The sequence below is a fragment of the Rhineura floridana genome, chromosome 2 (genome assembly GCF_030035675.1).
Source record: "Rhineura floridana isolate rRhiFlo1 chromosome 2, rRhiFlo1.hap2, whole genome shotgun sequence".
In the NCBI taxonomy this organism is placed as follows: Eukaryota; Metazoa; Chordata; class Lepidosauria; order Squamata; family Rhineuridae; genus Rhineura; species Rhineura floridana.
The window spans coordinates 93375341-93389710 of record NC_084481.1 but is presented as its reverse complement, the minus strand read 5'-3'; the positions used below and the strand labels follow the sequence as shown (position 1 = coordinate 93389710).

Sequence of the window (14370 nt, the reverse complement as noted above, 5' to 3'; positions counted from 1 at the left end):
ACCACTGCAAGGTGATGATCCAGCGAGGGGAGGGGGGGTTCATACAGTCTTGATGGGCTGAGGGTACTTAGCGCTCCAGAGGTTCTAGTTGCAGTTTGCTCTTGAACTTCCTAGCTTCACTAAAACGAATCTCCCATTAGTTTATGTAACCATAATTTATTATTTAGCAATTAAATTAATGTTATAAATGTTCTGATAGTGACAACTAGTATTTGGGCTGTCAAAATGAATTTGTGTATTGGTTTGCACTGCGTAGATACTTGGGAAGGCAGTTTCTGTGCAGAGACCACCTTCACACACACACACACACATATTAGTCATGAAAGGCTAACCTGTAAGACAAATATTTTTGCTATAGGAATGTAGCAACTATAGAGTATAGTATTTGATGCTTTTGTTGCTAATAATTAATGCTGGAGGGTTTTTTTTAATTATATGGTTGTCAGTACATATATATACGTTTTGCAGTTTCTCCTGTCAAAGAGGGAATTATTCATTACATTATCATTGCACCTAGTTGGTTTTGCCTGTTGCATTCCCCCTGCTCTTGCTACAGACCCCCTTCTTTTGTTTGCAGACATTAGTCAAATGTGCCACTGCTTAGACTGCATTCATATTTTAAAAGGACAAATTGGTTATTTGGGAAGGGGAAGTTACTTCTGGACAGCGCAAGCATGCTTTATGTACAGAAGTACTCCTCCTGCCTTTTTGTCACACAAGAGATCCCATTTCAGTAAAGTAATGAAGCACCCCAAAACCTGAAGTTATAAATAAAAGACAGCCCTTAACATTTGTATAGTGCTTTTAAGAATGGAAGTGCTTCATGTGCATTATCTAGCTGCAATCCTTCCAACAACCCTAAAAGCCAGGGATGGTAGACTTGTGACCCTCCAGATATTGCTGGACTACAACTCCCATCATCTCTGTCCATTGACCAGGCTGGCCAAGGCTGATGGGAGTCCAACAACATCTGGAGAGTCACAGGTCTGCCGTAAAGTCAGTCAGTATCTCACATGGGGAAGCCTCTGTCTTGCTGGGTGTGCAGCTACACAGCAGACCTTGGGCTGCAATAGGGAGTGCAGGATCATGTAAGGTTGCCAGAGTCTGACTTGGAGGCGTATCCTCTGCACGGCAGAGAGAAGTTCATGTGAATGCTGTTTCTCCTGTCTCTGCAGCACTGTCAAGAAAGGTGCTGGGCGGATCAAGCTACCCCGTTACAAAGCTATTGAAGGCACAGAAGCCCTGTTTGGGTCAGACGTCAGAAACTTTAGTTTTTCATTACTCCTTTTACTCCTTTGCCGCCCTGGGCTCCTGCTGAGAGGAAGGGCAGGATATAAATCAAATAGTAAATAAATAAATAAAATAATAAAGTGAGTAATTGAGTGAGGTGGGAGAAGACTTGTCCAACTAAGGTCAGGAAAAAGGGTGAAAAAATCACAGACAACCAGTTTTGTGCTCCATGGTTTATTAATCACTTGGCAGAGCCAGGGATGTGCTGGGATGGGAAGGTCAGGGGCATTCAGCCTCTCTCCATCTCATCTCTCCTCTTCCACTCACACCCACAAATTATTTCTCACTCTTGTTCTCTCTCCCCCATACCCATCACCTGCCTGTTCCTTCTCTTATCTTGTCCAACACCCATAAACCTTAAGCGGCCCCTTGCATGCAGCAGCCCCTAGGAGAGAGGTTTGGGATCTAGGATGGGGGTGCACAGGGGCCCCTGGGCACCCTTCTTCCCTCCTTGGTGACCCTCACAGCCCATAGCCCCAAACTGGGAGATCCATTTTGCAGCAGATTTGCGAAGTCCAAGCCTCCTACCTAAGCAGCTCCCACTCCCTCCTTTGGGATCCCAACCCTCCCAGCCTTCTGCCCCCTGCGCTAGCAGGAAATCCCAATCTGGGTGGAAGGGTACAACCCTTGTCCAAAAGAGCAAACCAAGATAAGGAGACCTGCTTAGTGGGAGGGACAGATGTTCACTGCCCCATCAACCCCCCAAGCAAGGAGTCCCGCTCCAATGGGGAGGGGAGGTGAGGGGAGGGGAAGAGGCGCTCTGTGGCTTTGGTCTCAGAGGCAAGGCTGGGCAATTGGCTCATGGTCATTCCTTGGGCTACACCCACTTTTCCTCCCTCCTTCCCCTGTCCCTTCAGGGGATGGGCCTTGACAGGGACAGGGGGCCTGTTATCTGTGCTCAGGTCGAGGGTAAAGTTACACATGATTAACATGGGGGCATGTTGATGGGGGTCAGGAGATGCACAATGCATGTATGAGAGTTCTACATTGCAGGTGGTGGTTAAAGCTTCAGACCCTACAGTAGCAGGAAGCCTTCCCTCCCCCCCAGCCCCAACATATGCAGTGCACATGCGCTCACACACACACGCACACACACACACACACACAGAGAGCTGCCCCTCTCTTTCATCCTTCCCACCTGCCCCCGTCCCACCCCCTCCCCAGCTTCCAGAACAGAGAAAACAGAAAGGGAGCAGAAAGAGAGAGGCTTTGGGGAACTGGGTGCAAGGAGAGCCACACACATGCCCGGTTGAGTGTGTGAGGTTCTCCGGTCGTGCCATCACAGAGTGGGTGTGCAGGACAGTGTGTGGGAGCTAGCAACCCCAGGTCTTTGCACGTGGGAGCCAGTTGCCTCTTGGGGGACAATAAGATCTACAGCATTTCGTGTTGCTGCTGGAGGGCTTCACTCACCACCTGGACAAAGACAGAGAGAGAAAGAGATTAAGGGAATGCCTGGCTACCTCTGGTGCCCCTGGACCTGCTTAAAAACGAATTGGGTCTTAAGCCCACTTGCATCTGAGTCCTTGTGCTTCCCATAAACACTCTTCTGCAAGGTTAGGCATTCACAGCTACAGAGGAAAAAGAAATTTCTGGCCTCTGACACCTGAGATGTATATTTTAGTATATTTTTGTCATGTGATTTTATGTTGTTTTTAACTGTTTTTAACGATGCATTTTAAAACAGTTGTGACCCACCGTGGACCTTTGGGTGAAGGGCAGGCAAAAAATCTATATAACAACAACAATAATACTACTCTTTATCTCCCTATGATAGGGGTGGCTAACCTATGGCCCTCTACATATTGCTGGACTACAGTTCCTATCATTCCTAGCCATAGCCCACGCTGACTAGGGCTGACGGGTGTTGGAACAACATCATCTGGAGGGCCACAGGTTCCTCATGTCTGCCCTATATGATACCGCCAGCAGTTCTCATCTCAGAAGTTGTCCCAAATCTAGAGGGGGAGGGAACCAGAATCCAAGCCCAATTTTGGCTGTATTTTCATAGGTTTCCCCACTCAAACCTCCCTGGTGGCTGCAGGTCAACTCACTCACCTCCCCATCACGTGTCTCAATAGTTTTGATTGTCACTGTTTTCTTGGTGTGGACCTCAGAGCTCCGCTGCTCTGGACTGGTCTCTGTATATAGGAAAGAAAGAAACATCAACTGGTGATGGCTGTGCTCAGGGGTATGTGCATGAGGATGGAGCATAATCTGTAAAAACAGAGCATAAGGTCTGGGGGGCCCTGCCTCCTAGAACACACCGTCCTCCTTCAAAGCATGTCAGGTCATGCATAAGCCCCCTCTTCCAGCACAAGCTTCCATCCCTGTACAAGCTTATCTTTCTATAAAGTTCCACCTCTCTCTGTGGGTGGCACAGAAAAGGGGCTCCTGAGTGATTTCAAAGTTCACACCTTCCGCATGTCTGCATGTGTACAGGCATAGACAGAAGACACAAGTACACACACACCCCTTGCACAACCCGTCAGTTTTTATATACAACCCCTCATTTAACCCAGCCTTTGTCATCTCTCATCACACATATGAACACAGAAGGCCATCATATTATGGAAACTGGGGGGGAAAGGAGTCCCTCTTCTTCCCTGTTCTCTGTCGACTCCTGCTATTCTTACTGATGCACATACATGTTGATGCAAACGCTATTTCACCACCTTGAATACTTCTACCTTGAGCAGAGCGACACAGATGCAGACTGCTCAATACATGCATTTCCTTATTAAACCGCAGACCACCTTTTGCATTGCTCTAGCACAGGCTTTCCCAACCTGGTGCCCTCCAGATGTTTTGAACTACAACGCCCAAAAGCTCCAGCCACCATGGATAATGATCAAGGGAGATGGGAGTTGTAGCCCGGGCACCAGGTTGAGAAAAGTTGCTCTGTAACTATACCTAGACAAGAGGGAAAGTCATGCTTGTCCAAACACCTGGGAAGAACATGTGCCATGCCTGCATCATGCACCTCCACCTGCCTTCCCCAATCAAATATGTAATAGCCACTGATGCTAAAGCAAACCATCCCAAAACTCAGCTGCTAGCTCTGATGCTGCTGTGGCAGCCAAAGCAGAGGTTGGAGTCAGAATTGGAAATCACAACAACTATAATGATTTGGGTTTGAACCTTTGCCAAATGAACTGTTTGAATAATCTATTATTGATAGAAGATCATTCAGAGAAAACATTTAGTTGGGTGAACATCGGTAATCTCATTTACAACACAGAAAAATGAACACAGAATTGGATTATTATATGTGATGGACTCTCAATATTTTGTAATAGAACTAAAATAATAGTGATGTTATTTGAGAAATATTGTGTCACACTGACTCTTAGCATTCATAATATACTTTTATACAAAGGCAGTTGTTTAATTATATTATTTGAAAAGCAGTGGTCATCTCTGATAGCATTTGGTCTTCTTTTTATCACCATGCCCCACTTTTTGGTTTTATCAGTTTATCATGTCACAACATACATTCTAGAAGGACACTGGAGGCAGTCAGAGGAAGAGATGGGACCTGTTTAGCTCAGGAAGTGGCTAGAACATCTCAAGGTGGAACTACATATGACATACAAATACAGATAAAACATCAAGACCTAGTTGTAGGGAAAAACAGCTTTGGAAGTGGATTTCAAGTTGAGAAGTAGAGGGAGGGAGGGAACGCTTCATCCTTCCTCTCCCTGCTGATCTTCTGCTGAAACTTAACCCCTAACCTAATACTTGTGGGATTTCAGGCATATTTACCTTGCAAACACATATCTGGAACTTCATGGGGAGGGATTGTTGTTAGGTATAGAAGGATGTGTGCAGTGTCAGACATGAGCAGCTCTTGGGCTGAGTGGCAAGGCTAGGTTTACAGGTATTTGCAAGTCATAGTGGAAAAGCACCCTCTTCCTCACCACTTCACTTTCCAGATGGCTCCCTTTAGAAGATGCTTTTCCCTTCAAATATTTGTTTACTGGGGGTTTCATGTAACCTGCCCTCATTTGATGCTCCCTAAATTGGAAATTGGGGGGTTGACTCCCCACCACTCCTCCCCTCTTGTTCTTTTTTAAGTGAACACATTAACATTTCCTATTTATCTCTTTTTCCAAATATATAATGTGCCCAGACCAGAATCCATGTCACTTACCTCGGAAATTGATTGCAGAAAAAGTCTGGATGGGCATTGAAATCCTGCATAAAAAGGAAGGAGATGAGAGTGAGTCCAGCCACTGGCTTCTTCCTGCTCTCACACTCTCCCTGCTCTGACAGCCCTGACACAACCATCACTCAGCTCCCTCTCCCCCTCCTTCTCTTTGTGAAGTTGAACAGATTGTGCTCCTTTTGCTCATTTTCTGATTGTTTTTAGTTCTCTTGTCATAACTGCACCTTCTCGCATCATCCAACATCATTTAAATTTTAAAACACTGCCAGCACACCAAAATATTTAGCGAAAGAAAAACCAAAAGTGTAATTTGACCCCTGAGAGACAAGCTGGTCTGTTTTTTTCACAGCTGATGTTTAACTTAATCAGATGCCACCATAGAAGAGTAGGACCTCATGGTTGGCTATTCAAATGTTTCTGCCTGCCGTTCCTCAAAGCAAAATTTCTATGGGACTGAACTATCAGACACTGAGTCCTAGTCCATGCCCCAGGCCTTATAAACAAGCATATTTTTTAAAACCCCACCAGCACTCACCTGCTCTCTTCACCCTCCAGCAGTTTGCGGTAAGTGGCAATCTCAACATCAAGGGCCATCTTCACATTGAGCAGGTCCTGGTACTCGCGCAGGTGCCGTGCCATCTCATCCTTCAAGTGTCGGATCTCCTCTTCAAGCCTCTGAATAGTGTCCTGATAATTGCCAGCCTCGCTGGCAAAGCGTTCCTCCATTTCCCTCATCTGTCTCATCAAGGAGTCATTCTGGAAGCCAAAATAGGGAGAGCAGCACTTCAGCGCCTCTGTACATGTATGTGTAGGGGAACAATAGGCATGTATCAGTTTCCTTGTTCTCTGTCTATAGTCACTTGGTGAAAATGGTCACAGCAGGATGGGGCAGGGTTGCAGCAATTTGGCTGAGCAAGAAGGTGAAAGAATGAAATGTGAGGAATGAGGAAAAATTGGGAGAGAAGGGGAAACCGGCAACCGAGGAAGAAGATAGGATTCAAGAGGCCAAAGTTTCCACTCAAGGTGCTGAATTTCAAGGAAGTGCAAAACAGACTGTTCATATGAACACAGGAAACTTTCTGATGTTGATTGAGGCCTTAGTACATCTAGACCAGGGCGACCCAATGTGGTGCCCTCCAGATATTGTAGACTTCAGCTCCTATCAGCCCTGACCATTGGCTGTGCTGGCTGAAGCTGATGGGAGTTGGAATCCAACAACATCTGAAGGGCACCATGTTGGCTACCCTGATCTAGACTTCTATTTTGACTGGCAGAAACTATGGAATCTCATCCAGAGGTGCTTGTTAATCCTTCTACATAAGATCCTTTAACTGTAGATGCCAGGGACTGAAGCTGGGGCCTCAGGCATGCATAGCATGTGCTTGTTCACTGAGCTATAGGCCCTCTCTAAAGACTGGGAATGGCATTTTCATCATATATCAATGCAGAAATGCAGCTCTCCCTCTACCCCTGATAAAAGGAGAGTCCGTTTTATGCCTTCCATGGTCTCTTAACACACTCACTAGCATTTGGATCAATTAACATGGGGGCATCTTTGAGCACAAAAATTGCTCAATGGGAAATATTTAGTTTCTTAATCTGACTCTGCCACCAATTTGGCACTGCACCTCACCGTGCCCTTGAGCGCGTCAATCTCACAGGTGTATGATTGTATCTGGTGCCGGAACTCCATCATCTCCTGCTTCGCTTGACGCAATGCATCATTGTTCTTATTGGCTGCCTGGGTCAGGTCAGACACCTACACAAACAGAAATGGGAGGGGAACAGATAAAGTGGGTGTGCAGATTAATATAAGCAATAATCCTTTGCCATACCATAAATGAGGGCCAACACAAAGCCTATGCAACTTGTTTTTTGCGGGGATAGGTGGCTCCATACCTTGGACTTGTACCATTCCTCAGCTTCAGAGATATTCTTTGCAGCAATAGTTTCATACTGGGCACGGATATCACGCAATGCTGCTGTCAGGTCTGGCTTAGACACATCCATCTCCACCTGGATTTGTTGCTCTTGTAGCTGTGATTGCAGCTCTCGGATTTCCTGCAGCAGCCAAAGCCAACGCATGATCAGGATCAGTGCAGCAGGGACAGAATGAATGTCTTACAGCATAATAACATGTAGCCATACAACCCCATGTTACACCCACACCCCCAACCCATTTTCTCCCATATGGTTGGCCTAACAGAATCCCCACCCCAGACTTTATTCCTACTTAGTCACCAAACCCCTCAATGCCCCCCTTCCCATCTGCCACTTGAGAAGTACTGAGCCACAAGGGCGCTTAGAAGGTACACACTTACCTCTTCATGCACCTTTTTAAGGAATGCGATTTCTTCCTGCAATGATTCAATACGCCTCTCCAAGTCAATGCGGGCCAGAGTGGCTGCATCAACATCCTGTGATGGCAGAGAATGGAGGACATGATTTCAATGGTAATAAATACAAGATTGGCTGACATTATAGCAAGATGTGTTGGGGGAGGAAGGAACTCCAGATGCTTGAAGAAAAATTTCATGTCTGACGTGTTTTGGAATAACCCTTCTTCAGAGGCACATCCTGAATACCAATTCTGATCAAATAAATCAAACCATTAGAGTAACTCATCCAAAATGACACCTTTTATATAAGCTAGGACCAGTTGTCTAGAACCAGCACCCAACTGCAAAGGCAACTGGTTTTAGCTTATATTAAAGGTGTAATTTTGGATGCTTTCTGCAATATGAGTTGTTATAGTGGTTTATACACTTGATCGGAATTGCTGTTTAAAACGTGCCCCTGAAGAAGGATTATTCCAAAACATGAAAATATTCTTTCAAGTACCTATAATTCCCTCCTCTCAGTCATGCTTTCCCAAGTTTTTGTGGTTGCTTTTCTCTATTATAGCACCAAAACTTTGTTGAGGGAAAAATGATACTACTGTTTAATTATTTGTTTTATGAAAAAACCATGAAGCTGCCCCTCTAATCTCTACTAACTGACATCATCTGGGAGTCCAAGCAATCAAAACCTCAGGAAATGAGTGGGAAGAGTTGTCACTCAGGGCCAATCCGCATGATCACTGAACGAGCAAGCCACTCATTTTTAATATTACTCATTTTCTGGCACACATGCCTGAGGCCACTGTGATTCATTGTCACTGTCAGCAACACTTCATGGGAGCTGAGCGGTATTGAGGCCCTGAACGGATTTGTACCCATGAGGGAGCCCTTCAACACCCACCGTGCCATCGGCACCCCAGAATGACTTAAAAAAGCAGTCCAGATAGAAAACTGGTTCAACCTCTTTTCCAAAGGTCACACAAATTGGATTTTCATTGCACGCACGCACACACACATATGTATAGGTATATGTATATATGGAACAGCGGGGGGCGCTGCATTAATTCAAGGGTGGCACGAAACTTTAGAAAGAAGCTGAGTGGGAGGGGAGGGAGAAACAACACATTCATCCCAGAAGATGTGAATGCTCCTTAGAGAAGAGCTTTGCTGTTAAGCGAAAATGGAACAGACTGCCTTCAAGTCGATCCCCACCTATGGCGACCCTATGAATAGGTTTTCATGGTAAGCGGTATTCAGAGGTGATTTTACCATTGCCTTCCTCTGAGGCTGAGAGGCAGTGACTGGCCCAAGGTCACCCAGTGAGCTTCATGGCTGTGTGGGGACTCGAACCCTGGCCTTCCAGGTCGTAGTCCAACACTCTAACCACTGTGCCAAATAAGCCTCCTTCAGACAGTGGGATCAGTGACTTTGGACAGATCAAAACTCACTTTGTTATTTCATGAGCATTTTTTTCACGCATCCCCCCAACTGAGGTAAGGTCTGGACTTACAGCTCGAAAAGCAGCTAAGTTGTTCTCTGCTTCTTCCTTGAGATGAATCTCCTCCTGCAGCCTGGGAGAGCGAAGCAAAAAGAATGGGTGTCAGATTGACAGTTGAACCAGGTGCTACTATATAGCATTGCGTTGCACACACCCCAAGGGGCCAAAGGCTGTGACTCCAAGCCACAGGAGTAATGAGTGCATCTGGAATGAGCAATTCTCTTGCATTCCAGGGGGTGGGGTGGGATCTGGCTGGGAGCCAGGCCGGGATAGGAGCAGGAACATGTCCTCTCATTGCCTGTTATAGTCAAAGGCTCAAGCACAAAAGGCATGAGCTCACTGATGGATAATGCTCACTCCCCCTTCCCTTTTAGGGTAGCAGTGCTTTGCTGCACAGAGGCAGGCTGGAGCATGGGACAGAGACTGTGGAAGAAGAATCATGGAACAAATGCTGGGAGGGAAGTCCCCCAGCCTAGGATTCTAAGGAATAATGAGGACCCCCAGCCTGGGATACTGGGAAATGGCAAAGGCATAGCACGAGATATAAGGATATGGGGACAGGTGGAATGCCACTGAGGTGCGAGAATGCCACGGATGGTCTTCCAGGCATTTTGACATGGGAGAAGTGTGACATCACCAGGGGGTGTGTGGATTTGGACACTATAGGCAGGCTGTGTCTGGATCTCTGGTCACAGACAACACTGGGTCCCATTTCCTGGCAAATACTGCCCTCCCCCACATATTCTGCCAACTATACAGGGGCAGCTGCAAGGCCACAACCTCAGACTGTTTCTGGCATCCAAGACCAGGCTGGACAAAGCTACCTATGGCAAATACTGGGACCAGTTCCAGCTCTTGCAATGTCAAGGCTTGCAACGGCAGTCTTATGCCTAATTCTGCAGACATCTTTGTCCCTCTTTATGTGGCCTGGGGAACAAATGCTGCAGGGAGATGGCAAGGGATCAAGCCTGCGTCATGTAGTGTGGTTAGAATGCTGGACTAGATCCCGGCAGGTCAGAGTTCAAACCACCCTCATCCATGAAACTCACTAAGTAACCCTGGGCCAGTCTCTGCTTCTCAATCTAACCTACCTCACAGGGTTGTTGTGAGGATTAAAATGGGGAGGGAGAGAACCATGTATGCCACCTGGAGCTCTCTGGAGGCAAGGTGGGATAGAAATGTAATAAATAAAACACTAGATCAACATTTGTGTAGATCTCTCAGTTGAACGTCTTCCTATCGGGGCTGATTTACTGTGCTTCCAACAACAATTGGGTCCTCTTTTCTGCCCTGTAGGTGAGCTCTATCAGCACATTAAACCTTATGCAAAGTGTCTGGCTTCCCTTTGGCTATAAAGCACCAAGGAGTTGAAATGGTGATTCACAGTGCATTGCAAAGACGCTCTGTGAGTAGGGTGGCAAAAGAGGATAGGGCTCCTGTACCTTTAATAGTTGTGTAGGAGAAAGCCTTTCAGCAGGTGTTGTTTTGTCATGCCAGTGCTCCTAATGAGGCCTGGAAGAGGCCTTTGCTCCCTGCGACTCTCTCTTTTCCTATCCTTCTGAAATGCCAGGACTTCCTGTCAATGTGCCCAGCCTTCTTGGCTCAGCATTCCCTTCTTCCGGCTGTATCCAGTTGTGCCCTGTCTGTCATAAGGGAGCTAAATCAGGAGGAGAAAAACTAGAGCCTCCGATTCCTGCAAACTGGCCACTGCCAGAGGGTTGGGGGCTAGGCCTCATCCTTCCTGAAAGAAGGCCAAGATCCTTTCGCCTCAAGGGCCTGATATTCTAATAAGCTGTTTAATCTTTCCCACCCTTGCCCTGCTGTAAGGGCAGTATCCAGAATCCATTTTTACCTAGAAGACTGCTGTGATGTGGGGCTGGTGGTCTGAAAGGATTCTTTGCTTCACTTTTGATGTTTGTGACTCACTCACAGGCCTTCTGCCCCATTTTGTCTCATGCTCAATATGTGAAAGATAGGGCACTTGCCATCAGAAGCCCTGCAGGTAGTAGTCTATATGCTTCTACTTGTACTGTATCCCCAGGTTAGGGATAATCATTAGGGTTGTGACCTTCTCCTCCTTTGTAGTTGTAATTGCGTACAAGCTGCATGACAGGCAGAAATTAAGCAGGCATGGTTTTCTCAGTGACTGCATCTCTATGCTATAGCAGCTGCACATGTTGAATTTCTGGGCCCTATGTGGTAAAGGCATAGAGAAGTCTTCACCAACCTGGTACCCCCCAGATGTTTTGAACAACAAGTCCCATCTTCCCCAGACAGCATGGCTGTGCTGTCTGGGACTGATGGAGTTGTAGTGCAAAACATCTGAAGGACACCAGGTTGGTAAAGGCTGGCATAGAGCTTCCCTTAGGAGAAACAGTGGATATCTCACTAGGGGGAGCTCCTCCTGTGCTTGCATAGCCAATTGTTGACAGTCGGGGCTTGTGCAGATGGGAGCAAGGCAGAAGGTGAGCTTTGGGGAAAGGCACCCTTCCCAATAACTATAATTCTTGGCTGTTGAAGAGCTGAGAGAGAGAGGTTGTAACACAAGGAAATACATCTGTGTTTAACAGAGATGGAGACCTGTGACCCTGTGGATGTCGTTGAACTTCTCCCATCATTCTTGATCATGGCCATGCTGACTGAGGCTGAAAGGAGTCAGAGTTCAACAACCTCAAGGCTACAAGTTCCCCACACCTGGCTTAGACAGTTAAAAGATGCGCTGGATAAGTTAGCATCCTCACAATTGTACCTGCTGCAGCTCTTCAGCATAATTCTTAAAGGCTGAGAGCAAAGTCTGGAAGCGGGATACTATTACCGTTCCACAAATATTTGTGTACCTGTTTGTGGTATCTAGTGTGGAGTTGGTTATTTTTAAAAGACTGATAAACTGCCCTGTTCCTAAGGGCCAGGAGTAAAGGTTACAATATTTTCCTATCTCTATTAGCCCATATACCAGTCCTTTGAGGTAAGCTACTAATGTGGCCGTTTTATAAGCCTGAGGTTGATAGATCCTCTCCGGAGCTAGACCGTTTGCAGCAGACAGAGGAAAGGCCTAAGAGTGACCCCAGGAATGAAAGATAAGCTTAAGAGTGAGGAGCTCAGTCTGTTCAGCTTATGAAAAGAGAGGTCAAGAGGTGATCTGATAAGGATGTGTAAGCAGCTATTTGGAGACCAAGTGTCAAATGGTTCAAGGGCCTTTTTCTCAAACAGCAGAGGGCAGAACAGTCACTGTTGGCTGGGAATTCAAGCTAGTTACATTCTCATAAGAAAACAAACCCCAGTGTCTAATACAGAAGTATTAACCAATGCCTGTGTGTGCATGCTTATGGTACAGGCATATATGTGTTCAGTTGTCCACATCTTCCAGACTGAAAAAGGATGTTTAGTAAACACGGTTTTGTCCTTTTAATGCAATAAAAAGAGGGGGATTCCTTGGCTTGGGGAACTAGTGTAAAAACCCGTTAAGACCTTTTTTTCTTAGACTGAAAGAGTTACATTTAAACCTGAATATGCCTCTTTACAACATATGTCTACATTATACCAAACCACCTGGGCTTTTTACGTTTTTAAAGACTGAAAAGACTCTGAAGTAAAATACTGCAGAGGAGGATCTGTGCCAACAGTGGACACACCATGAACCTTTTTCCTAATAATAAGTAACTTGCACAGGGTCCTGGAGCCTATATGTGGAGGAGATGCTCATTCTGCTGTGCCATCATTCTGGGATGAGGCATAGACATGGGGCATCAAGCACCTAAGTTCCCTCCGGTGTTCTCCTGACGCCTTTAAAATTAGCTTCCCACAAGGAAGGAGTGCACTAGGATTCCTTCCATGAAGGTGACTGGAGTCTTGGGCAAGTTCTGGGGTGGGTAGTGATGGCGGCATTGGGGCAGAGCAACAGCAGCATGGAGAGAAGTACAAAGTCAGGGTGAAGGATGCCCAGTGAAAGGCAAGGCATGCTCACCAAGGCCCTGGTCAAGGCCAGCAAAAGTTAGCAGAGCCTCTGTATTCCTTTTTGAAGGGCCAGGGCTCAGAGATGATGGCAACCCCAAAGTGAATCTGCCCTGCCTTGCCCTGCTTACTCTGCCTCTGGTCAGGGAAGGATCCCTGTTCAAGACAAGGAAAGAACCCCAGATATACAAGTAGGCATGGGATGAGCTTCGAGGGAGATTACGGGAGGGAAGAGTTTACACGGGCAGGAACCCCAGTCTCACCTCTGCTTCAGCTTCTGGAGGTCATCCAGCAGATTGTCTCTCTCCACATCGACACGTGCTCGCTGGCTGGTCAGCAGCTCCACTTGGCGCCGCAGCTCCCGCAGCTCCTCCTCGTAGATCTCAGCCACCCGCGTGGGCTCCTTCCCCTTGAGCCGGTTGACTTCAGCCACCATGAGTGCATTCTGCTGCTCTAGGAAACGTACCTTTTCAATGTAGTTGGCAAAGCGGTCATTGAGTTCCTGCAGCTCCACCTTCTCGTTGGTTCGCGTCTGAAGGAACTCCTGGTTCATGGCGTCGGCCAAGGAGAAGTCGAGGAGCTCGCCAGCACCTTGGTAGGCTGAGCGCAGCGGGGCTGAGTAGGAGGCTCGGAAGCTGGACAGGCTGGGTGGTGCGGCATTGCGTGACACTTGGTAGACCCGAGAGGAGACGCTGGAAGCTGAGCCCTTGCTGCCGAAGGAAGCACGTGGGAAGGAAGGTGAGGCTGACCCACCACCAAAGGTGCGGCGGTATGAGGAGAGGCGCTGGCTGGAGGAGTAGGACTGGCTCATGGTGGCGGCTGGATGGGATGGAGGCAGAGAGATAACAGCTGCTCTGGGTGAGCAAGTCGGTGTCGGGACGGGGGATCTGAGCTCTGGCTATTTGTATCCCTGAGTGTTGACATCATCCAACTGTCTCCTCCCTGCTTCCCCCTAACCCTCCTCCAGCTCCCAGTTTGGAACAGCTGTGGATTCCTCTGTCAGTGAGATATCTTTTGGCTGGGACAGGGAGGTGGCAGCAAGCAAGACATGGGATGCAATAGTTCCGTTCTGCTTGGCAGCAGCTAGGCCTGAGCTGGGAATGGCCTAGATCATGGCCATGGGTCTT

The 14370-nt window shown here is 47.2% G+C and overlaps 1 protein-coding gene across 1 annotated transcript; it reads right to left on the bottom strand.

Annotated features, from left to right (window-relative positions):
• Positions 1–1448: 1448 nt before the first annotated feature.
• On the bottom strand, positions 1449–14134 carry DES (desmin). The gene is made up of 9 exons (XM_061609398.1): positions 13507–14134; positions 9305–9365; positions 7777–7872; positions 7355–7516; positions 7089–7214; positions 5991–6211; positions 5441–5484; positions 3346–3428; positions 1449–2703 (listed from the first exon to the last, which is right to left on the bottom strand). Exons 1-9 carry the CDS (start codon positions 14052–14054, stop codon positions 2662–2664), a joined length of 1383 nt encoding a protein of 460 aa, XP_061465382.1. The 5' UTR covers positions 14055–14134; the 3' UTR covers positions 1449–2661.
• Between the last annotated feature and the right edge of the window lie 236 nt (positions 14135–14370).